The sequence below is a fragment of the Vulpes vulpes genome, chromosome 5 (genome assembly GCF_048418805.1).
Source record: "Vulpes vulpes isolate BD-2025 chromosome 5, VulVul3, whole genome shotgun sequence".
In the NCBI taxonomy this organism is placed as follows: Eukaryota; Metazoa; Chordata; class Mammalia; order Carnivora; family Canidae; genus Vulpes; species Vulpes vulpes.
In genome coordinates this window covers 6,062,262-6,088,648 of record NC_132784.1, presented here as the reverse complement: position 1 = coordinate 6,088,648, position 26,387 = coordinate 6,062,262, and the positions used below count along the sequence as shown (strand labels likewise).

General features: G+C 41.8%; 1 protein-coding gene across 3 annotated transcripts in view; it reads left to right on the top strand.

Annotated features, from left to right (window-relative positions):
* The window catches only part of CNTNAP5 (contactin associated protein family member 5), a 789,161-nt gene that overhangs the window by 422,785 nt on the left and 339,989 nt on the right, over positions 1 to 26,387 (top strand). For all 3 annotated transcript variants that reach the window (XM_026015709.2, XM_072757524.1, XM_072757523.1), the window contains 2 exons: positions 12,034 to 12,183; positions 14,980 to 15,151. In XM_026015709.2, the coding sequence (XP_025871494.1) occupies positions 12,034 to 12,183; positions 14,980 to 15,151 (322 nt within the window). The remainder of the gene's footprint in view (positions 1 to 12,033; positions 12,184 to 14,979; positions 15,152 to 26,387) is intronic.

The window sequence follows — 26,387 nt, the reverse complement described above, 5'->3', positions numbered from 1 at the left end:
GGAGAATGAGAATAGGAAGAAGAGGTCTGGGGGCTTCAGTCATTAAAGTTTGGAATCTGCATTTTCTACCTGATGTTTCTTAAAATGTCAACTCCCCACTGAAAAGTGAGCCTGGGCAAAAAGCTTGAACTCAGGCTTCAGTGTTCAGGCCCCTGGCTTACCTGGGCTCTGCATAGATGTAGAATGTGAATAACTCTTGTTCTGTTAGATCTCATTGTTCTGTACTGCTAAAGGGGAGATTTGGTTTAAAATTAGTAAAAACCCTTCTAGTCTTTAATGAGTTCCTGAAGAACAGCAGAGGTCAGCCCTTTTCCTTATTATCTTCAAGGAAATCATCAACCCAAGAGTCTTCTTTTGAAAATATGGTAAATGGCCTTCACTGTCTGAGATCATGTTTCTCACATCCCAAATTGTGGTACATTTTGTGCAGTAAGAAAGGTGAACTTGGCCTTTGTCATACAATGATTTTTGTGAATGAGGCTTGGATGTCCTAGAAGGGTTATGCATGTGACTGACTCTCAGTGACATGTGAGGAGCCAAAAATCCCAATATGAGAAGTTGGTTTTGGGGAACCTTCTTTAAACTGAACTAGGATAGAGAGAGAGAGAGAGAGAGAGAGAGAGAGAGAGTAAGGGACTGATCAGAATGTATAAGACCTTCAAACCGTGTTAATAGAGGAACAGTTGTAGGTACTGGAGCTATTACAGGTGGAGAGACAAGGACAGAAACATGACAAGAATCTTTGAATATGGAACAAGCTTTCTCATAGTTGAAGGTTTTTACATGTTTATGTCACTGCAGAAAGTAGAACAAGCACCAGTAAGGTCAAATGACATAAAGACCAGTTTTGGCTTTCCAACAGAAGAATAATATATCCAAAGCTTTCCTCAGTATCACTAGAGGCACCAAACTCAGAGTGGAGTTTTCAGGATTAAGAGATGAGTGAAACTTGAGAGATGGAAGAGGAAGTCTCCAAAATGAGAGATGTCAACCTAATAGCTAGGCACCACTGAATGATTATCGGCTGGAAGAAGGAAAGTAAAAATCAGTCCACAGGTACAGAACAGAATTCTTGGGTAAGAGGAGACCCAATAAGCAAAGATCCAGAAATCAACCAGATCCCATGGAAAATTTTTCAGTTAAGGCCAAGAGCTTATTAAAGAGACCCTCCCAGCTTACTCCATTTAATTTCTAGGTACAAGCAATTGTGTTCACTGTATTTCCTAAACCACCTTGCAACTCTCAGTATGACTATATAATAGCTTGAATAGGAAGAATTCTAGAAATGGCATTCCAAAAATACCAGTTAAGTTATATGTTCTGATTAGCTATCCATGTTCTATACTTATGTGACTGAAGATAGGATGAAATTCTAATGGCATAACCTTAGATAACAGCCATGATGAATGTTTATCTGAACATTATTTAACATTGCCTATGTTTAAATGAATTAAGTCCTAGAACTATGGTCAACATCATCCCACTTATCTTTGAAAATGCATCTCAATTGATATTTTTTCAAGAAACCTTTCCAAAGCTAGCCAGATGCTCCATCACCCAGCCATCTAGCTCTTCTCCTATGTAGCATTTGCCCTGAAGATATGTGTATGTGTGTGAATTAGTTTGCTGTGACTACTATAACCAAACACCATAGACTAGGTGACTTGGGAATTTATTTTCATAGTTCATGAGACCTAATATCATCTTCTTATAAAGATATCAGTCATACTGGAGATGGACCCACTCATATAACCCCATCTTATCTCAACTATCTATTTAAAGGTCCTTGTCTCCAAATAGACTTATTCTCAGGTATTGGAAGTAAGAGACTTATTCTCAGGTATTGGAAGTAAGAATCTCAGCCTATGAATTTTGGAGAGCACCATTCGGTCCATAACAATGTATGTCAATCATGTGTCTCTTAATTGGTTACTCATTGCTCCTCTGCCCATTACAATGTAAAGATTCATGGGAATAATAATACTGACTTGCTCATCACTGTTTGCCCAAGGCCTATTATAGCACCTTGCTGATAACAGGTTTTCAATAACTATTTGCCCAATGTGTATGCAACTGCCTAAAGGAATAAACCAGTAGAGTTGACCTCCAAAATAATTCAGAAGGATGTAATTTGAATAGTGAAAGAAGTGTTAATAGTGATTTTTTTTAACAAACGTTCATGTTACCACAGTTATATGCTGCATAATGTGTCAAAACTAGGGATGAGCTACATTGAGTGGAAGTACTAATTAGATAAAGGCCAGTGGAACTCCCAGAGGTGAAGATATGGCTTGAAGAACTGTATCATTCAGGACAGAAGTGCTCACCCTGATTAATACTTGTGGCCAGATGGTTTTAGGCTGCCGCCCTGCAATTAACAGAGCTGCTCCCCAAATATTATCCTTTTTCATATAAGCCATTTGTATCTAGCCACCATCTGCGCATCAAGTAAACATGATAACTTTGTGAACTTCGTCCACTGCTTCAATTAAGTTGTCATTAATGCCTCTGTATTTCAGCTAAGATAATGTTGATGAGAAAATTCCATTAGCGAGGGCAAATACATAAATAGCCACAAGGCTATGATTGTCACAACAAGCAGTCTGCTGAGAACAGAGTTCAAGTTTCAAAAGTCAGAAATATGATGAGGCATTCCGTTTTATGGGAAACTGAGAAATGCAATTGCTGGAGTTTCAAGATATCCTGCAAAGGTTGGAAATGTTTACCAAAACAGTGATCTCTTGGGCATCTGCAGCTTTGTCAAGTCTGAGTAATGACAGTGGTGTGATTTTATTTCATAGCTTACTCTTCTTTTTTTCCACTTACTCAAAAAAAGGAACTGAGGGAGCTAGATTTTTATTACTACACCAGAATACTCTAATACAAACCTGATTTCACTTCCTTTGCTTGTTCCTATTTTTTGCTTTGATAATTCTCTTATATAATTGACTTTGCCTCTATTAATTCAGGAAGGTTTTGAAGTGTCTACTCTCGGCTGGCGCTATAGTCAGGCCTGAGGATGGAGGCATTGCCCACAGGAGCTCATAGGCATAGCTGGAAGGGATGGTCTTAAGGCATTTGTAGTGCAAGAGGACACATGCTTAGGATAGTGGGGGAGCATTGAGGAAAGGATGAGTGAGAAAGAAGAGTTTTTCCAGGGGCAGGGTGAACACAACTTGGTTTCGAAGAAAGGATAGAATTTGGCCAAACAAAGAGGGAATGAAAGAATGTTCCAATCAGAGGAGAGAAGTAGGAGATCTAGAAGTATAAGAATCTACAGGTAACCCAGGATGACTGGGTCACAGAAGGCAAAGGAGGACAGACAAAATATAAAGCAACATTCTGGCAGGGACATCTGAATTTGGACTGTATTGTGAAGGTGATTGAGAAATATCTGTCTCTGAAATTGAGCTTGATTTTTACCATGTAGGTTTTGGGGCTGAGCATTCAAGTCGATATCAAGGAAACAAGGGCATAAACATCAGCCACAAATATGTCACATTTCCTGTCTGACTCTAATGGATCACAAACCCAGATGTTTTCCTTGCATACCCTGACCGAGAGTTTCTAGGATCCAAGTTACCCCGACATATGGACCAGGCTCTAATAACTAGGAAAGGTTTAACCTGTGATTTATGGCCCAAGAACCAGGGAGATCCTGCTACTAACACGTGGCAGTGGAACTTCAGCTGGTGAGATGCAAAATCAATCAATGAGCTTTTGGAGAGGACAGGATGCTGCCCTGTTGATGCTGAGGGGGATACCAAGACAGGACTCAGAGCCTGACCCCCAGGAACTTATAATCTCATTGAGGAGATGAGACTTGCAGTGATGCATTGCTAATTAATGGTAAAAAGCAGTAAATGATATTAACTAAATGCATAAATCAGACAGCAGATATTCTAGGAATTTGGAAGGAGAAATAATTATATTGGTCTGGTCAAGATAAACCTGCTTTGTTCATTTCTTGGTGTATTAACTGACTCATTCATTCATTTGGCACTTGTTATAGGCCCTGAACTATGCTAGGTGATTAGGACAGAAAGTCAAAAAAATATATGCTTCCTAATGCCTTTGGATAGCTCAGTCAGTTAAAGGTTTGACTCTTTTGATCAGGTTATGATCTCAGGGTCTTGAGATGGAGCCCGAGTTGGGCTGTGCACTCAGTGGGGAGTCTGCTTGGAATTCTCTCCCTCCCATGACCCTCTGCTCCTCCCCTTACTCTCTTTCTCTTAAATAAATAAATTTTTAAAAATCGTATGCTTTCTGTCCCTACAGTGGAGGAGAAGAAGCTCCAGAACAAATATGGGGATTGGAGGACAGGGAGATGGGCTTGGATATTGAAGAGCTAGGAGTAGAGGCACTGATTAGGTAAATGTATTCACTTGGAGCATAATGAATGTATTAGCCTAGCTACAGTAGGGAATTTAGGTAGGAATACTAGGAAATGGGATTGAGAGGATAGACGGAGACTTGATTATAGAAGGCATAGATTGTCAAGCTAAGCAGTTTGAGATTTGTTCTCTGGGCTTCATGACCCACTAGAATGACATTTGCTGAGAGGTGTTCCTTAGGCAGTTCAATCCAGTAGGCTGTCCTGTACCAGAAAGAAGTCAGAGGCTAGGAAAAGAGGGAGGCCATCACAAAAATTCCCAGCTACAGCGATAAAGGATAAAATAAAGGCTAGAGAGGGAATTTGAGGAAAAATGTGAATTCAGTCTACTATATAAGGAAGAGTTAATAAAATTTGATAATTTATGAATAAACAGCATCCAAAAAAAATAGAACTCAGGATCTAAATGGTAGCATAATGGTACTAATAATTGTAATATGCTCTTCTACGATGTGATTGGCATTTTAAGATTGCTTTATTCAATTATTTATGTATTCCCCACTTTGTTCTCACAAAAATTGAAACTACCTTTGAACTATTAAGTAAAGGTAGACGTGACAGGATGTGGAAAAAACACCTGAACTGGGTTTTGTAGACAAGATAAACCCTAGAAACTTCCAAGCCAGGCCAGGTAATTCTGCCTCTATTTTACAGATGAAGAAGCACGTTTGGAGAGATTAAGAAATCTGTCTAAATTTCTGGAAATTATAAGTGACAGGGCCTTGAGCAAGGGGTAACAGGTGAATAAAGGCATTGAGGAAATCTGTGACAAGTTATTTCCAGGGTTGGAAATAGAGTCTTTGAGGACTTTGCTGTGGCCTGGGCTGAATCTCTGCATGTTGGCATGTGGCTCTAACAGCTCTTGCTTAGAGGTCCTGGGACAGCCACTCTGTTTCAAAGGTTCTGTATTCAAACCATCAAGAGAGATACTGAAATAAGATGAAATCTAAAATGCAAATACCTGTTAGGTATTTAAGGACAAGAAAAATACAGAAAGTAGGAGTGAGAGAGAAAGAGACAGAGCACCCAGGCTCTGCAGCCTCCAAAATTATTTAACATGTCATTCCCAACCAACATTCCCCACCACTCACCCTAGGCTCCCATTCCCCCAAACCCACCCAAAGGACTTTTGTCAGTATTTGGAGACATTTTTGCTCCTGGGAGTAGGGGACTGTTACTGGCTCTAATGAGTCAGGGATGCTGCTAAACATGCCTACAAGAAGCACAGTGCATAACAGCCAACCCTCTATGAGAATCATACTGTCTGAATGATCCAGTGCCGGTGGATCATTGAAGGACACTGCTTCAAGGAAAACCTTACTTCTAAAAAAAAAAAAAAAAATGAATTTAGGTCTTTCAGATTATTACTTAACTTCTCTTGAGTCTCAGTTCCGATAAATGTGAACTGTATGTTGCTATGAAGATCTCATCACAAAGTGTACTAAAAAAGGCATATTAAAGGGTGCCTGGGTGGAGAACTTGGTTAAGCGTCTGACTCTTGTTTTCGGCTCAGGTCATGATCACAGGGTCATGATATTAAGCCCTACAACTGGCTCTGCACTCAGTGAGGAGTCTGCTTGAGATTCTCCCCCTCTCTCTGCCCCTCCTTGTCTCTCTGTCTCTCAAATAAATAAATCTTTAAAAATAAAAAAAATAAAAAGTCATATTAAATCTTCAATAATAGGGCAGCCCCGGTGGCGCAGAGGTTTAGCGCCGTCTGCGGCCCCGAGTGTGGTCCTGGAGACCCAGGATCAAGTCCCATGTCGGGCTCCATGCATGGAGCCTGCTTCTCCCTCTGCCTGTGTCTATGCATCTCTCTCTCTCTATGTCTCTCATAAATAAATGGATAAAATCTTAAAAAAAATAAATCTTCAATAATATTACTTATCTGGAAAAATAAAATCAAAGTAATTAGCTAGAATGCCAAGTCAGATCTAAGTCGAATTCTAAGAAGAAACAGTAGTTGGAGTGTATTTTAATTCTTAGAAGCTAGAAGATCCACAAAAGGCCCGGATCAAAGTTTGAACTCTGTATTGTCAAAATGGAAGTTTCCTTGTGAGAAGATGAACTGGTGTAGACACTTTGAAAACAGCATTTCCTCCAAAGATGAACTATGGAGTTACATATGACCGAGCACTTGTACTCCAAGATGCACATCTAAGAAAACCGAAAGCTCAGTTCTACACAGAAATGTGCACACATGCTCACAGAAACATTATTTATAATACTTTCCAAAATGGAAAAAACCCAGATGTCCATCAACCGGTGAAATGGATAAATAAAATGTGATATAGCCATACAATGGAGTATCATTCAGCTATAAAAATATCCTGATATAAGCTATAGCACAGGATGAACCTTGAAAAGGTGCTAAGTGAAAGAATCCAGTCACAAAAGGGAATCTAGGGTATGATTTCATGTATAGCAATTGCCCAGGAGACAGAAATCCACACAGACAGAAGCAGACTCATGGTTGACTAGGGTGGGAGGTAAAGGGGTGAGAAGATTAGGGAAGTGATAGCTGCACGTTACAGCATTTCTTTGAGGGGTTATAAAATGCTTTAGAATTAATTGCGGTGACGGTTGCCTAACTCCGTGAATATATTAAAGACCATTAAATTGTGCATTTTAGATAAATGAATTGTATGGTATGTGGATTTTATCTCAAACTGTCTCAAAAATATAAATAATGAAACACAAAGTTGAATTCAATGGCAGAAAATAGACCTTTGCAGAAGTAATTGGCCATCAGTTCCTGAAGCAGGGCAGGGCTGGCCCTGGGGGTGTGGAGAGCAGGAGCTCGGTCTGGGTCCCCGGCACCACCCCTTCAATTCTGGTTCCAACCCAGTAGCCACGTGAACCTGAGCAGCTTCTCTGGTTTTTCATTTTAGCATCTATAGCATGAGAACAATAAAACTTGGCCTTCTGGACCGTTGTAAGAGTTAGGAATTATACATTTAAAGTGCTTGACACATTGCAGTTATTAGATGCTGTTAGCACGCATTATTAGCTATTTTTACAATCGTCCTGTGTTTCAAAATTTCATTTTCAAGTTCAGTTAAAAAGATGGATTTTTTTTTTTTTTCACGGAGAAAAACTTTTCAGTCTTGGCTTGGATCCTGAGCAAAACACAGAACATCTTTTTTAACCCTTTTTGTAAAGGAACTTTATCTGAATGCCTTAGGCTGGATTCAGGAAACTGGGAGCAGCTGCTTTAAACCATGAGGGCAAGAAATGAGAAAGAATCAAAACATTTCCTATCCTTTATCTCAACTTAAATTGTTTGTTACTCTTAAAAAAATCATAAAACTTGTACTTTTTGTTTTTAGAAATTTGAAATTTCCAGTACTCTGTATGAGAGGAAAAAAACAAGAATTAATCATTCCAGGTCATTCTGCATTTTCTGTTTCTAGTAATTTTTAACAAAATGGAAACCCTAACTACACATACTATTTAGCCTGAAGTTTTCACTTGTCAAGATTTCACATGCATTCTTGGACATTATAATTTTTAATGACTACATTATATTTTGTATTATTAAATACACCATATTTGATTTAGCTAACCTGGAAACATTGGTAATTGTGAATTTTTTATCTGTGGAAATAATAGCGTTATGAACTCTTTTCACAATAAATCTTGGCTGCAGCTCTTGTACTATTTTAGGATTAATTCTTTGCAATATAATTTATGGAGAATGAGGTATCATATTTTAGGGCTTTTTTATGTTGTTTGATATTTTGCCTTCCATTTAATGCACAAACTTACGTTGCCACAAACACTATATGAAATTTCTTGTTTCCTACTAACTTAGTTGTTATCCACTAACTTTGCATATTGGTTTTTATGTTTTGTCTGGGAGATGGCAGATATTATTTGACATCACTCTGAAGGTCAGAAAAGTTACATTTGTCATCATCCAACATTCTTTCCAGAATCCAAATCCCACGTTTGAATGCTTAGAACTCCAAAGTGACCCTAATTACACCTCCAGGGGCTTTTCCCCATCAGGTGTTCCTGACCTCAAAGCTAGTGCTTCCCCATTTTCTCCACTGAAAACTTCTATTCTTTCAGAACTTTTTGTCTCAGGGGAGGTTTTGGGGAGGAAAGCAACCCAATAGAATTGATTTTCCCTAATTTATGTATAATTAATAGCATTTAAACCTGTACCTTTAAAAAAAGAATTCTTAGAAACTAAACCTTGAAGGACCCCTAGCAGTGTTATATATATTATAGTTATTAACTGGATGAAGTAGGAAGGAGGACCTAGGCAGAAAGCAGATTTTTAGAAGGAAACATATCACTTTGCTTGCCTTGGAATTTGTTCCGAGCTCAGCCCCTCTCTAAAACCAGCTTTTTCTTTCCCAGCTTCTTTTCTCCCTCTCTGGAAACCTCAAATGGTGTACATTTACCTTAACCCAGGCTGCACAACTGACTCTGGGGATCTTTGAAACCTCCAAGGCCTGGGGGCCACCCCTGAAGCCTGCCTTAATTAACCTGGTGTGGGGCCCAGGGACCTGTCTTTTCAGAAGCTCCCCAGGTGCCCTTTGTGTGGTCAGCATGGGGAACTACTGGCCCAATAATTTTCTTCAGAAGAGTGAAGATTTCACACAGGCTCCCCTGCAGGGACACAGGACCATGGAGGAAAAGATCAAAAAGATCAAACCAAAAAGAAAAGCAGAGTAAAAAGGGAAGGAAAAAAAAAAAAAAAAAGAAGGAAAAATGAAAAAAGGGAAAAAAAAAAACAACCAACCAAGCAATTGATGTTAAAGGGAGTGACGAGGATAGTGATCTGAGAACTGGAGGTGGTGGGGGAGACCCAGACTCAGCTTTCAAAGGCCAGTGCTCTTGCCCTGCCACTCAGGGGGGTCAGACTTATTCTTTTAGGCCATCTTCATTTGTAAAATGACTAGAGGATGTATCTCTGATTAGGTAGGACACTCCCCTTGATCTCTGTCTGTGGCTTCTTATTGTATCCTGATGCTTAGCAGGGCACTGGGCCCTTAGGGGCTATTTACATCCTCTAAACTGAATTAGTTACTGACTCCTTCCCAGTTTAAACAGTCTATAGATTGTCTGCAGATGCAGTCTCCTATGTTATGCAAATGTATTTCAATCAGTATGCAAATAAGGGTAAAAAGAAGTAAAGACATACAGCTGGGTATGCCCCCCAAATGCCCCTGCCAGAAGTCAAATGTTCATCACCAGGAAACATCTGACAGAGCCTCTACCTCATTAGCAGAGACCCTGTGGTTAGGACCCAGACTCTGGCTTTTGGGAGGAAGTAAGGCCGCCAGGTTGAGCCGCCCCTGGGTTCACCCCTAGCAGATGTTCAGGGCTGCAGTGAAGACTACTAGGGAGCTGGCTGGAAATGCAGGAGGGTCCCTTACATCTGGCCTATTGTGAGCAGATGGGGCACAGCTGCCCTGGTGCAATGCAGCTGGGCCCCTGCCTGGTGCTGTGCTTCTCCTTGGGCAGCTTCTCCAACCATCTGAGAGCTCAGGGGCACAAGCTCTTCAGTAGCTGTTCTGAAGAGCCCTGCAGACCTCTGCTCTGATTTTCAGGGCTTGCTTCCCAGCTGGTTTCTTAGGGACTGCTCCTGTAGGCTCTACTAAGTCTTATCCCTTCTACCTCCAGAAATAGCTCTTAATCCATCCCTTGCTCTCCATTTTCACTGCTGCTACTTTGGCTCTGAGATTCTCATCATTCTGTCCCCTGGGGCCAGCGCAAAAAGTAGACTCCCTCAGTTCTGCTTCCAGCCCTGATTCCTCCCAGCTGTCCTCTGCCACCAGAGTCTTTGGATAAGTATCTCCAGCCAGGTCTTTCCCAGGCTAAGGACTCCTCATGGGCTCCCTTTGTTCCAAAGCAATGATTTTCATTCTTGGCTATACATTAGAATCACCCAAGGAGCTTTTAAAAAATTCAGATGCCTGGGGTGTCATCCTCAAAGATTCTGATGGAATGGCTTGAACAAAGAACTCTTCAGAATCATTTATCCAAGGAAACTGTGGAAACCCATTCCTTAGTTTGGCATGCCAGGCCCCTGGGTGATTGATTCCTTTCTCATTTGCCTTCCTGTTGTTTTCCCCTGCTTCTCATTCCAGACCTTCGCTTTTTTTTTGTTTGTTTGTTTGTTTTTTGTTTTTTTTTGTATAGGCTGTCTCCTGGACTCTTGCTTTATGAGTAGAGAGCTCTTGTACATTTTTCAGAACTTCCCTGAACTGTCACTATCTCAGTTGTGAAGCCTTTTTGGCACCGTCACATGCCATTACTTAGGCTTGCCTTCTTCTCTGCACCCAAAATTGCAAGTGTTGGTCTTTGCTTGCTTGTTTGTGTATCCCACTACCCTGAACTCAAAGGACAGTATTTGAATCCTTCTTACATATTTCTCTTCTATTTAGTGATGGACCATAGACACCATGTGCTGTTTCTCTCCACACTTCCAGATATGAGGGACCATTTTGCAGTTGCTATTCTGACCATTTGTTTTAGCTAACATCATTGTCTACTTACGATGTGACATGGACTGGGCTAGATGCGCTCCTGTAGTAACTACTGTATAATTCTCACAATGGTGTATAAGTACAATCATTTCCATCATTTTGCAGGGTGAAAACTGAGCAATAAGAGTAAGAAGGCCACTCAACACCTAGCAAGGCACAATAAATGTCTGTTGAGGGAAGACATGCGTGGTGGTGTGCTTTTGTCATAGACACATCTTTGGGACCAGATTGGTGAATAAGATTATGTTTCCTTCAGCAAGTACTTGGCACCAACAACCTTAATAGATGATGTATTTTATAGAAGGAAATAGTTCCAATATTCATGACTAATTCCCAAATCAGATTCTCAGTCAGATAGGCCAGCACGGTCCTGTGCACAAAAGACATTTGGGGCATGAGAACAAGAGAGGAATTAACTTGTAATCAACACCTACCATGCCTGCAACTGTCCTTGAAACTTCCCTTCCAGATCTCAATTGATCCCTTGAATGATAACACAAACTACGAATTATGATCTTTGCAGATGATAAAGCCAGAGTTCAGGGAAATTCTCACTGGATAACTCAGCCAGTGTCACCTAATTAGTTAAGGAAAAATGTTGGGATTGAAATAGTCTGTTACTTCTCTGACAGGACACTGCCTCTGCCTGGCACATCATTAGAATATACCATGCTTCAGATCTATTTTTGATTTTTTACTGAAAAAGGCAGATAAGGCGTGTGTGGAAAACTGTGAGAAAACTAAAATCTCCTATAACCCCACCACCCAGGGATGAAATCTCTATGGGCAGTTTGAGATTTTCTCTTTCAACCTTTTACTCTGCATTTCTATCAAAAGGTCAATTCATTTAGCCACGCCTTTGGTTGTAGTATACAAATTTGTGTTTTGCCCTTTTGTTTTGAAACCAAACATGTTAGATGTGGTTTAGCCACTTTGAAAATAATAGAATTAAAGTGGTAAACAGAGAAAGAAAGGTGAAATTTGTGGAGACACTGTGGGTTTGGTTTAAGCACAAGGAGACATGGGGAGCATACTGAGGATGCACAGGAACGCAGCAAGTGAAGAGGATGAGCCCCACTCGCTCCAGACCTCCCCAATCAATCATCCCCATGCTTGCCTTTCCTGTTTCTTTTGCAGGCAGCAGCTTGAATGATGGCTTGTGGCATTCAGTTAGCATCAACGCCAGAAGGGACCGCATCACTCTCTCTCTGGATAATGATGCAGCATCCCCGGCCCAGGATACTACCCGTGTACAGATCTATTCTGGAAATAGCTACTACTTTGGAGGTAAATTCCTTAGCTTTTGAAAATAAAAGAGGGAGGGGGAATGCAGTGAACAATTATTTCTCCCTGATGATTCTTTTTCGTCAATTTGACTATACTGTCTCTCTCTCACACACACATAAGTACCCACTCCCAAAAACAAAATAATGAGAAGCCAACTCTCTAACAGCTGTGCAAATATAAACTATCTAGGTCAGTTAAGAAGAAAAAAAAAACTAGCTATAAGAGCCAGTGTTACATAACATGTCCAAAGGAGATTTTTGTAGTCATGCCAAGCCCTGTGATCACATTGGGAAGGAGAAAGTCAGCTGAAAACTTAGAGAATGTGTACTAACAGTCAGCAGTATGTGCAGAAGGAAAAATCCAGGTGGGAAGGCACAACCAGCATGTTCAACTTTCTAGGCTATTCCTTTGCTCCTTTGCGGCCTGAATCCCTATCTGTTCATTCCTTCCTGGCATCCCTGCAGGCCATGCTCATGGAATGGGGCTCTAAAAATGGGGAAGGTCCATGAACTTGTATCTCCACATGGAGCAGACAGTACAGAACTAACACTCTCCATCGCTAGGTGAATCCCAGGGAACTTCCCTATGATGAAAACACAGGGCAAACTAGAACAGATGAAAAATATGTGACTAGGAATTCACTACCTTTTTATGGATGTATGTGCATTTATATTTACTTCTTTCAAGGCATTTATTTCATTAAAAATATAGTATCTAATTTCCTAGTCATCTGTTTGCATTAGAGAAACAGTCTCTGGAGAGTAATCTCAATTACTGTGTGACCTTGAGCAAGACACTGAACTTCCTTGATTTAAGCAAGTCCCTGAACTTCCTTATCTAGGACATGGGGAAGCCAAGCCAAATTGTTGGAAAACTTGAGTAAGGTCAGCGTTTAAGTGTATAGCCCAGGGCTTCCAACAGGGCACAGAATGACAAACTGGCTTTGACTTTTGCAAATATGGGCATGGGCTGCCCCTGTCCTCTGGTTGCTAATTCTTTTTCCATTAGGAAACTGAAAGGAAGTATTGTGTAAAATTACGAAGTACAGTCTCTGAAATGGATTTTACAAATCACCTCTCTCATGTCATGACATGGGGTTAAGCTTTGAAATACAAAATGAGCTTTGTATAGGTGCAGCATATGTATTGGGGCATCCTGGAAGAGAATCAGCATAGAGCAATATTTTTGTGGTTTGATTTTTAAGGCCCCAGGAAGGGTCCCTGTCCTTCATTCTAAGTCTTTTCCATGTATGCAAGGACAATGATTCCTCCAAGAAGGGAGCACTTCCATTCACTGCAAATGGTCTTACCTCATTTAGTTCATGTAGCAACTTTGGAAGGTAGGCAAATTTAGCTCATTTCACAGATAAAATAAGACTAGTGTTTACTAAGGTAATATAATTTATTTAAATATTAGAACTGGGATTCACCCCCAAGTCTGTGTTCTCCACAACCCACTAGGTTGGGGCATCTAGCAAATGTATCATAAAGGATGCAGAAGAAGAGTTTCGGGGGTCCCAGAGATCCATGTCATGGAGTGCATAATTTTTGGCATCATATGCAATGTTCACCAGCAAAGAGAGAGAAACATTCTTATACTTGTTTCTGGGGGAAAACAGTGTTCAACAATGATGGCATCTGCAATGCTTCAAAGGGAAAATGTCTGCCTTCCCCAAGTTAAGGGGGCACTGGGTTTAGAAGGTGAAGATTTATCTGTGATTTAAACAGTATTTAAAGAAGCGACCCACATGTAGACTATAAACTTAAGGAAGGTGAAAAATGAGTTTGAGTAATAATAGTCAACTTATATAAATTCTCTCTACAGCTTCAATTAGAACTTGTAGCATCTCTCTTCATTTTATAGTGTGCCTGTGAGCTGTTAACCAGCTGCTGGGCTTCAGCCCAGCAGTGACTGTCTATTAGGAATGGCTGAAATAATTCCCAATTATTTATGGGTTATTGCCATGTCTTCAAGCTTGCATTCCCATATGCTCCGAACCTATTAAAACCATTGGGATGGAGTTTATAAAGAGCACAAGCACTCATATACCTATGTTGCTCTGTACCTGTCTTAATGAGCAGTGGATATGCCCTGGATGCAAGCTATGCTAAATTAGTGTAATGTAGTTTTCTTTAAAGAACACTCTTTAAAAAGGTATGGTGTTAACCTTTCACGTGTGCTATTATAGCCCTATAACTATGTGTCTTTAAACACCTACTTCCTTTGGCGTCGGCGTCCTTTGGTGCCGTTTGCTTTGCGCAACTCTTCAAAATTCCAGTTACATTCCTATGTGTACCTTTTTCAGGAACTAAGCCTGTTAATGCTAACAATTAGCCAGACAATTACTCTGCCACCATTCTTACCCAAAGCATAATTTCCTTTGAACGTGTAATTCAGAATTGAATTGTGCATCTAGAATGTGTTTCAAGACAGAAGCAAAATTCCCAAGTAGTTATAATATGTTGCCTCCTTGGGATGAGTGAAGTATAGCACGCGGTGGAATGGTGGATAGCTTACCAACAGGCAAAAAGAAATAGGAATGAGATAAATGCTGTAGTATTGGTATTCCCTTTAACACATTTTGTTTTTTGTTCTGTACAGCGATTGAGGACACCCCGTTTTGTACCAATTCTGTCCCTTCTGTGAGAATGCTAGCATTTACAACAAAAATGCATGCACTGCTGTGAATGAAAAAGCCCCAGAATAATTAGACCTCCAGGTCCTCCATCAATAGGTCGCCAAAGCAATGACTGATCATTTCAGTATTCTTCTTCATTTTTTTTCTCTGTCCCACAGGGTGCCCCGACAATCTCACCGATTCCCAATGTTTAAATCCCATTAAGGCTTTCCAAGGCTGCATGAGGCTCATCTTTATTGATAACCAGCCCAAGGACCTCATTTCAGTTCAGCAAGGTTCCCTGGGGAATTTTAGTGATTTACACATTGATCTGTGTAGCATCAAAGACAGGTAATTATTGTCTCTTCTCTGTTCTCCCACCCCCTTCCCGTTCTCACTGTTCTAAATATGAGTTTCTTTAAGCAAAATTCTAATCCACTGACATTAGCCACATTAGACATAATTGAGTCGCCTAATGGAAAATATTTCTGAAAGGATTTCAGGCCCAGAGAAAAATGGTTTAAATTAGTTGAGTCTCTCTTCATGTTGACTTGCAGTAAATGGGATATGCAAATTAAATCAAAATACAAATTTGTGACAGGATTAAAATTTTATGCATAAACAACATTTGATTACTTTGAAGTTAAGAGTAAAGCATAAAGGAGGGAGGGATTACTTCTCTCTTAAACCGTTTTGTTCTTTACTGTAGTGAGCCTTTCTAATGGGGGCAGATGAGCATTAGGCTCTCAAGGTCTGGAAGAGAGGTTCAGGTGCTGCCAGTGGTGCAGTAACTGCTGGGGCAGCTGGCCTTTGCTTTTGCTGTCCCTAACCTATTGCTTCTTTGGCCCAGAAGAGACCAGGCTGCAGACAGAGAGAATCAGCACTTAGACTCTGCAGCCCACAAATCTAGCAGAAACTCAGTTTCTCTATTTCTTCTGGGCTCTGACTCCTTTTATATTTAAAGTTTCTAGGATCAAAGACATGCTGCAGAAAATTAAAGAGGATCAATTCTGATTTTTCAGCCAGGTTTACCATGATCTTCATGTTTTATCTCTAGCACTTACTTCCTTTATTCTCACAATTATACTCATCCCCATCAAAATATCATCTATTAAGTGGGTGAATAATATATGTTACGTGTTTGCCTGTGTGTTGGTGATACAGGGTCTCTGCTCAGGTCTCATCAGGGAATAAATTAACCGTTACAATAAAGTACAATAAACACCCAAGAAGTTCACCCTTATCTGTGGGACTTATGGTAGCCACAACTCTGTCTGGCCTTAGGGAGAATGAGGTCGAGAAGGTTTTTAAGAAGTGGTGCTGAGCTGGATTTTAAAGGACAAGCAAGACTTAGCTGAGGAATGGTGAGGGGTGCTCAGGTAGGATGGGTTTTCAGGGTGCAGCATGGGAAATGGCATAGAAATAGAAGAAATCATGGCTGGCAAGTATTTTGTCAATTTGAGGTGCATATTTTTCATTTTAAAATCTCTAATATCCGGACACATTTTGCAATCAATGGTGCATCATTTTTCGATTGGCAACATTTCTTTCTCAGTGGCATATAAAATAATGGTATGTCTTGCAGTGACTAGTGTCTCAGAGTCAACAAAATATAACTTGGTAGAGTTGGGTACGTCACTCCACCACAGTGACCTACATGGTGTGAATGTGGCTAGAGATGGGGGCCAAAAGTCACTATGAAGAAATTTGTTTGTTTGTGGAATGCTGACTCCTGTGCTAGGTGAGAATCAGGAAGGAAGGCATGAGACTTGCTTCTTAGATGGAATACTCAGGAAAAATTGAAAAGGATGAATCAAAGAGAACCAGCCCAGAGATGGGAAGGTAACTGCCTCTGTCCCAGGGAGCAATGATGAGAAGTAGCAGGTGCCTCTTCTGAGCAGCACAGAAATCAGCTATGCAGGTTGTGTCCTCTGATGCTCAGAATGACCAATATAATTTGATGGAGCTTTATGTGCATGTTTCTTTGTTAATACCACTACACATGGGATCCTCAACAAATCACACAGACTTCCTGCCTCTTCTGCTTTTTTTTTTTTCTATTTGACCAGCTGGAAAAGTGGGTAATAAAATGTGTGCTTCATTAGGATGTGTTAGTTTAGAGACCTCAGAATAAAAGATCCTACACAGAATGGTTGCCACCCCTATAGTCTTTATTAACAACGAGAGGGAAGCATCCAGCTTCATCAGCCAGCAGAGCCTTTTGCAAAGTGGAGATCAATAGAGGGAACATTTATCAGCCGGGATCTCTTATGATACCTTAATTTCTAATCAAGGACGCTCTCATTATTTTCGATTACATGAAAGTCATTGCCATCTATACTGCATCATTACTTTTGTGTAATTGTAGCCTGTATAATTGTATTACATACAATTGTGTTTTGGTTAATTATATAATAGGGGATTGTGTTTAGTTTAGTGAGTAAATGGTACGTTTTTCTTGATTTACCAGACAGTGCCTCTAACAGAAGGGGATACTGTGGTAAAAGGCTTTGCTTGATTAGTTGTTTCTTGAACTTATATTTAACATTTGTTGGAGACGGGCAGGAGTTAGAAAAGCTAAGTTGTGTGCTTTATTTTTAATGTGTTGGTCAACTGAAACTGATTTAAGGGCAAATGCGAAGTCTTTGTCTACCTCTAGACATTGTCTACCTGCTTGCCATTTAGGGGTGGGGTGTGGTGTGGTGGAAGAGGTTGGGGTAGAGATGTCTGGCTGTGTGTGTATTTTCTTGGCTCTTTTTTTTGTTTGTTTGTTTTTTTGTTTTGTTTTGTTTTGTTGTTTTGTTTTGTTTTGTTGTTTTGTTTTGTTTTTAACTGTGTTCCATTCTGGAAAGTCCAAGAACAGCCTTTGATCCGGCCTAAGTGTCTCTTTCCTCCCAGACTCAATTCTCTGTCCCTTCTTCTTGGGCTGTAGAGACCCAGGCCTCCTTCCAGGCTTCTCTGTGATTGCCTGCCCCAATCTCCCTCTCCTCCGTCAGAGTGAGCCCACCTGGCTTCTAGAGATACTCTGCCCTCTCATTGTCGCTTGGGTTCTCAGTTCCAGTCACTGTGGGAAAGCCAAGGTAGCATTCACAGAAGAGGCCAGAATTTGAAAAGCTTCCTCTAGTGGGGGTCCCTGTAGCAGGTTGCCTTTGGGATGTCACCTTTGCTGCCCAGCCTGAGCAAATTCACAAGCTGGCCATGAGACAATGCTGGCAACAGCAGGGAGGGTCCCTTCTCAAGGATTAAGGAACCTAAACAGTTTGAATTTTGATGAGGGCAAATTAGTAAGTCTCCTAGTCTCAGGGAAGAAAGGAGGTGGAGTAATTGGCCTGGCCCCAGTCTGGCAGCCAAGAGTGCTGGCTTTAGGAGGCTTGATCTATAGAACTGCCCGGTGCCTGGCAGTCCAGTGATGAGTTAGGAGGAAGAGGTAGAGCATCCTTGTAGGAATCACATTTGGGATCAGAATGGAGCACTCCCAGCAGACCTCACACGTTTACAGTAGTCTTTCTAAACCTCTAGAACATGATTTTCATCTACTATCCCTCTTCTGTGAGCTGAATCTTCAACCTCACATTTTCCACATCCCAGACCTCCTGTTCTTTGAGATCTACACTTACCTCTTGCAACCCTCTTGGACTTAAAGTAGGCAAGACATGATATTCTAAACTACAGAGAGCAAAGTCCCCCTCAATAAATGCTGCATTCCATGAACAACTCTATCGTACCCGCAGGGACTCAACCTCATAGACATTGAATGAAGGAGTCAGGCAGCCCTATATAGATATACTTGGGTAGCATTAAGAAGTGGTAAGAACTGCAGAAGCCCTGGCAGTGCAAGGGCATCATTATCCCCATTTTTAAAGAGGTAAACTAAGACCTGAAGACATATGTCAATTTTTCCATCACAGGATTGAAGTTGTGGTTCAGAGTTGAACCCTGCCATGTTCTCTCCCTGTACTTCCACTCGGCAGGCACTGGCCTGGACGTGGCAGTCACTGTGTGTCTGTGGCTCCTAAACAAGCCACCCCATCTTTTGCGTAATTAGGTTTTTCAGTGATAATCAGCATGTTAAATTCTTTGTAAACATTAGGTGCCGAATGAAATTCCATTTAGAAAGGGGACAGTCAGAGTGGTGCGCATTGTCAGGCAGGGTCTGAGTGAAGTAAGTCCTGGTGGTCCAGGTCAAGAAGTACCTTTCCCCGGGATTTTTGTTGAAAGATCTACCAAGTCCATTGGAGGAGCCACGCCCAGTCCCGCTGAGTCCAATGTCCAGAGCAGAAGAAACGAATCACCAAATGTGTCTACAAGTTTGATTGGGAGACAGGATCCAAAGCGTGAAGCCAAACTTGGAAGAGCAAACAGAGACACTGTCTGAGATGGGGGCAAGTGGAAGTTACACCGAGGAGAATTCATTAATCTCCGTGCAGGTGGCAGCAGGTTTGAGAGGTGATAGAATGTGTTTAATTCCCAGGCTACAGTTTATCAGCACAGATTATTTAACATTTTTGCTTCTGTTTCTTCTTTTGCAAAACCAAGATCATAAAAATGATAAAACCTACCTTTCAATGAGAGTCAAATGAGACAGTATGAGAAATCAGGTGCTCAGCTCCATGTCTAGTAAACAGTATATACTCAGTAAATAGTCTCCATGTTAATCCCCATGGCCAAAGGTTTGCTAGCTCTCTAGATGCATGGGAAGAGGAGAGAACTCAGGTCATCCTCTGAAGTTCTTCCAGCCCACCATGGCCAAGTGATCCCTATAGCTTCTGGGGTGGATCCCCATAAATATACCTCACATGTGCCCTCAAATCAGTCTTCTCACTGACTTGGACTTGGTGCTTTGATTCCCACTTGTTCAGAGGAGCTGCTCCTCTGGGCCACCATCAACCATGCATTAGGAAAGCACCCATCAATTTGGGTGCCAAGGTTGCAGTCTTTGGATTCCCCCTCAGGGCCTGGATAGGATAAGGAAAGCATGTGGTCAATATGCTAAGGACACAAAATTTAAGGCCGCCTTTGTTTCCTGGTTCATGCACCTGCAGACACTGAATTGACATAAACCCGGAAGTGCATGCATCAATACATTTTGCAGGTGAATTCCAGCATGTTTATGTCAGAATCAATGGGAGGTTCTTCTTAAAACCCAAATTACTGGACCCTACCCCTAGAGTTTCTAATTTTACTTTGATGGGCCAGGGAATTTGCATTTCTAACAAATTCCTAGAGTACTGGTAGGCTGGTCCAGGGAGCAGTCTTTGAGAATTACTGCCCTAAAGCCTCTGATCCTGGAGGTGGTGGGATTGTGTAGATTCTCTACAAACGTGGTGTAGATGTGGGAGAGAGGGATGGCTGCCTGCACCTACTGGGCCCCCAAGCAGCTGTCCTTCTGAGAAAAATCTCATGGGGTCTCTGATGAGTCCCGGCAGGTTTCTCTCAATGTTCATCTCCAAAGGGATGTTGAAATCAGTCCATGGGACACTACGGGGGGAGGGGCACAATCGAATTCCATCTCCCTCTAGACTTCTCTGGTTTTGTCACTCAGCTTCTCCCTGGCTTCCCATTATAAATAAAACTTTTGGGAATATAAATGAAAACAGTTGGATCCTTAGTAGCCCCTGAACAAAGGGATATTTTGGTGTGGTGGGAGTGTGGGTCTTAGAGTGGCTGCAGCTACTAACAAACATAACCTGTCTTTGCATTCTCTGGGGGACAGTGGACTTGCTGGCCCTGCTGACAGTCCTTGTCCCATTTTTCTCCCTCTGCCTAAGCCTTGGGTGGTGGCAGTGACATTCTAGTGAGAGTGACTCCACCCACCAAAACATATTGCTCCAAACCTTTATGAAGATTCATAGAGACTGACTTCATCTCGTCTTCTGATACCTAGCAAAGTGTCTCTGTGGTCACATGTCCCATTTCCTGCCTCCCTTCCTCCCAGAATTGTGGTATTGAGGAACGTCCTTGGAGATCATCCAGCTCTGATTTTGCGTAGAAGTTAATGGAAGTCTAGCCGCGTGTAGCAAAGCCACATAGAGTAGTCTAGGTCTTTGCTATTGCATCCTGTGGGGACTTTTTTGCATTGACCCTTTAAAAAATGAAACAATTTGCTTGTTCCAATGAGTGAATCACACGTGAAACGCTGTTTTAAATGTCTTGCAGCCAAATAAGTTATGAAATGTAGCTTCTCACTCTATAAACCGCTTCCTTTTTCCCCAGCACACATTGGTTTAAGAAAAGCATCTGCTAAACTCTCCGGTCAAGATTCTTACCTTTTTGGTTCAGAGTTTGGAGTGTTGTAAACACTGAGAGTGGAGAAGCATTATTTTGGATGACCTCCCATAAACAGACTTATGCTAAAGCCCCACTCTGTGTGTGGGAGTCTGTTAAAAACAGTAGGCTATATAAAAAGATTACATTGCCTGGTAATGCATATGTTTTAGTTCTTCTCTAAAATTGAAAGCCTTTCCGCTGGGTGCCAGAAAAGCCATTGTAAGGCCAATGCCCACACAATCTGAGCTTCTAACTCTAAAGTGAGAAATGCTACAATATGGTGTTCTCCTTTAACTCATGGGATGGAGCCAACATCAAAACAAGAGCACTTCTGCTGTTTTTATTTATCATTTTAGTCGATTTCGTGAAGGAAAAGAAAAGGTTATAGTTTATGTAATAGCCACTGTGCAGACATTCTCTAAATATGATTTCATTTAATTCTCTTTGCCATCTTGCAAGCCACAGAGTGGTTGTCAAAGTGCGACTCCTAGACCAGCAGCGCCAGCAGCACTTGGCAACTTGTTAGAATGCATAGTCTCAGGCCTCAACCCGTACCTTCTAGATCAGAAACTGAGGGGAGTGAGCAACCTGAGTTTTAACAAGTGCCCCCACTCCCCAGGTGATTCTGATGCACATTCAGATTTGAGAACAATGGGGTTGCTCCATTAAAGTGATTTTAGGGATAAAATCGCCCCTAATTAGGAAGGTTCAGTAAGCTGCCTGAGGTCACCTTTTTTAGTATGTGGTGGAACCTGGACTCAAATCCAGATTTTGCTGATTCTTCAATCCATAGAGAGGCGGAGGGCCTTTTGCCCAAAGGGCAGAGAAAGAGGAATGATGTGTTCTGGTATCCAGAGCAAGTCAAGGGGGTATCACAGAGGAAATAAGATTTCCAGGACTTGATGCATGGGCTGGGTTGAGGGAGGTCAGGCAGGGCTGTTTCAGGTGGGGTGGAGTGCATGATGCTGGATCTGAGAATGGGTGAGGTGCTGGATGTTTGTTTGCCTGCATGGGAAAGGCTGCAGTGACATCAAGGGGTAAAAAGAGAACTTAGAGTCAAGGCCATAGGGAACTTGAAGCAAACAAAACAGTTTAAAATCTAAATAACAGGCCATATTAATAGCTAATCCTAAAAAATGCTGACTGTGCGTCAGGGCATTTTATAAGTGTTTTGTATATAAGATATATATCCTCACACTACCCCTACGGAGTGGGTCATCTTATTAACTCTGTTGTACAGCAGAGGATTGAGACACGTTGGCATTAAGTAACTAGTCCACGGTCACACAGCCAGCACATGGCAGAGGCTGACTGCTCACCAAGGAGGCTGGTTGAAGAGATCCGGCCTGTCCTTGCGCTCAACCACTGGTACCTTCATAGCCAGGAGGCATCCTACATTCTTCAGCGGGACTGCAAAGTGCAAAATGATGTACTTTCACCTTATGTCCTAATCATGAAGGGGGTTGTATTACTACAGGAAGAGAAGGGACATGGTCTGCAATGGCTGGCCCACCTCAGATGCCTGAGGGGTCCTCCTAGCAGCTCACTGTCACCACCTTGTGACAAGTGCAGTGCACGTGAGCGAAAGCCTCCACCTCTGTTTCTTTGGGCTGGTAAGGCAATGGGGGAGCCTCAGAACCCAGAACTCAGACTATCTTGAGGAGGTAGATGTGAGTGGATTTGTTAAGTGCTAAGTTCCATCTAAAAAATAACCGATCTACTCACCCGCTTATTAAATGAGGGTTACTCTCCCCACCACCTATCTTATATACTTCTTTGAAAGTCAGAGGGTAGAGGGACACTGGAGGAATATGGAACCTGGCTTTGATTTGAATATGTGACCTTGAACGAGTGCATCTGTGTTCTGTTACCAACCTCATCTCTCTCAGTCCTTGTTTTTACAAGAAAAGTGGATCATTATCTTGATGAAATGGCACTTCTCTACCTGTGCGTGTGGAAAGGCACCAGGATGCCTTTGATTAGTGGAAAACACAAAGTGCCAACAAACCCAGCAGTGGCACTTCCTCCTGTCCCATCAGAACATGGTGAGACCGACTTCTTCCTCACCAGCTCAGTGCTCTGAAATATTGATGTAGAAAACAAAGCCAGAGCAACGAGCTGGGTGTATGATCCCAAGTGCTTCTGGGGAGGAAGGATTCATTCTAGGAGCTATTAGTTATGAGGTTGAGGTGAGCTGTGCACCCTCAGTAGCAGGAAGAAGATGTCTTTCCAAGTTAGGAGGGGCTTGGGGCATCTCTCCTGAGACATACTGGCTAAGAAACTCAGATGTTTTAGATGACATAGAAACCAAGGAAAACTTTTGATCTGTATCAAAACATGGAAAAAAAAAAAGAGGCTATTTTAAATTCTTAAGTCACTTCTGGCAGGCAGTGCTTATATTTAACTGTGCAGAAAACATTTCTAAATTAATAAGAACGCAGAGATTTTTCTTGCTCCCTTCACACAATCATTACCTCACCAAGCCTCCCCCGGCACCCTGATAAAGGCTCCGTCTGGTTCTCTCATTCTCCGAAGAGTGTGCCTTTCTATGTGGCCAATGTCACATTCAGTCTTTTTCCTCATTTACACTGATGTCCACTCACTGGGCTGCTGCAGCAAAGCCTCTGTCACCTTTCACACTCTTTTCCCCTGGTCTAAAAGCATGCATTGGGGCTCATTGTAAGCACTGTTTAGGGGCACAGTTGGAAGAGAAAAGGAGCTTAATATGTTTTTAGTTGGGGAAAGAGCAGATCTGACCTGCGATAAAATGTCCTCACCTGTTTCTAAATTTAAAATCAGTTGTCTGCTATTTTTATCTTGCATTAAGATATCTCACAGGAAGTTCTGGGAACTCGAATCTGGTCTCCTGGGTTTTACTGTGACCCGGAATTCTGAGTGCTGCGTTTCACCGCCCCCCCCCTCCACCCCCACTGCCTACCTAACATGCATGGTCGACGTGATGATACACTATTGCTGTAACCTCTCCACAAAGGGAACATGGGCTTCTCTGGGCAGCAGATAAGGAAACCCACTTTCACCTAAATTCAAGAATTTACCTAAGGACACAATCAAACTCAGGCTTTCAAGGGGATAAGGCCTCTGCTGTTTACATTAAGCCTGCCTTTGGACACAACCAGTCACTGAATCTCTGCATATCTCAGCTCCCTCTATGGTCAAATGGGGACAACGGGTGAATTTTGTCACTCCAGGGGGTTGATGAGAGCCATGCGATATTATTACTGCCTACCCCTTGGACTTGTGGTAAGGATTGACTGAGAGGAGGAAAATCAAAGTTCTTAAAGTTAAAAGCAAGGGAGACAGAAATGGATGGGTCTGTATGTATCTCAGCGGGCCAGATTTTAGAAAACCCATATACAGGCAGAAAAAGATGACACTTTTCTGAATAATTTACCTACATACATAACCCATTTTATTTTTTTGGACAAGTGATTAATGGTTTCCCTTGGTTCGAGTTACAGATTTGAAATCTTCCCTCCAGGTTTAGCTTCATCGTCAACAGATCGCTTCAACATGATTTACTAGGGTCTTTCTCTCCTAACATTGGGATATACTGGGGACGGAGCGGGAGATTATGTCAACACCTGGAAAATGCAAAGGGAAGCATTACAAATGTAAAGCAGATAGTTATGCAAGACAATATGGACATATAAAACTTTATAGTCTCTAGACTCGTGCAATACCTCATGTGTCCAGAACACCATTAGCTTTATTACGACAAAAATGTCATTGTCGTCTTGCTACCTGCTTTTATCCGTGCTGAATAACATAATTTCCACCGTAATAATTGGATAAGAGCCTTTCCTTGCTTTCAATATTAAAATAATCCCAGATGGCATTAATCAGCTTCAGGTTTACAGATCTGGCCAAATAATTTTGTTGAGAATTACAGAACCTCCCACTCTGAAATGAGATTCATATGCATCAGCGTCACCATTTGCACAGATACTTACATACACAGTACACGAAACATGGCCCTGTCCAGTGAGTCCTGGTGTATTCTTGTGCCTGCTTGCTGAGAGACTGTCCCTGCTCTGCTAATCTTTCTCTGGTGCCCACAGGTTCAGCAAATCATTTCATAGGGCATATGTGCCAGGCACCTCCCCCAGCCCCCCCGGAGATCCAAGGGTGTGCAAGACAGACAGTTGCTGTGGTCTGCCTGGTGTTCTTAGATCAGGAGTCTGTTTATGACAATTGTGGGTCATTCATGCATTCATGCATATTTCATTCATTCGTGCATGCATGCATATTTCATTCATTCATTCTTCATTCATTCATTCATTTAAATCTTGCATTTGGAACATCTCTGCCGGGCCAGGTGCTGGGTAGGAACTGAGATTGTATTTATGTCACAAACAGAGTAGATTATCCCTGACTCCAGAAGCTCCACAGAGAGACACAGATCTTGACCAAAAAATCGTGGACGTAATCATATGTTGCTTCCAAATATGATGATTGGCATGAAGTGAATACACAGGTGCTAGAAGAGCCTGAGAGGAAAGCTAGTTTGTAAGGAGGTGGGGGCCGTGTGTCAGGAAGAGGAGACGTAGGTGTCCTTGTCTTTAGACTCTGCCAAAAGAACTGTTCTGAGGTCACTGACAGCCTGGATCAGTGACTTTTCTCAGAGGTTTACACTTTCTAATGCCTCCTGCAAACCTCTGACTGGTGATTCTGATCTCAATGCCCTGCCTGTGGGTCCTCTGCTGAAATCACTATTTTCTGTGAGGGTGAGGTTATAAGGAATGGAAAGGTTCTGCTTTCTTTCTAACTGGGTTTTTAACAGAAAGCAAATTCCTTAAATTTTCCTCAAACATGAGTGTGCTGGGAATTCCTCTGCCTGCCCAGGCATAGTAACATCTCCTTAATCCTCCCTGGCCCCCACATACGCTGTCCTGCCTGCTATGGCTGAAGGATTCACCTTTACCTTTCTAGTAGCTCGTTTTTAGTATTATATAGGCTGTCCCTACGCTTAGCAAAATAGAAAGAAAAAACACAGCAAGCCACAAGTCCACATCTTCCCATCCAAGATGAACCCCAGCATAAAGGTGGGGATGATATTTCAGCTGGCAGTTTGGTAAAGCCCAAGAATCTGAAAGTGACAGGAACATATGCATTTTAAAGGTCATTCCAATTACCATGCTTACTCATGCTAAGCTGCAACTCCGGGGTTCTTGTGAGAAGATCCACACATGGGGGGGGGGGTGGCAGGGGATGAGAACATGTGGTTGGCAGGTACTTGAGCAAATAGTAAGGAGGATAATACAAATTACTATTGTTTCCAGTGATGTTAAATAATTCTTCA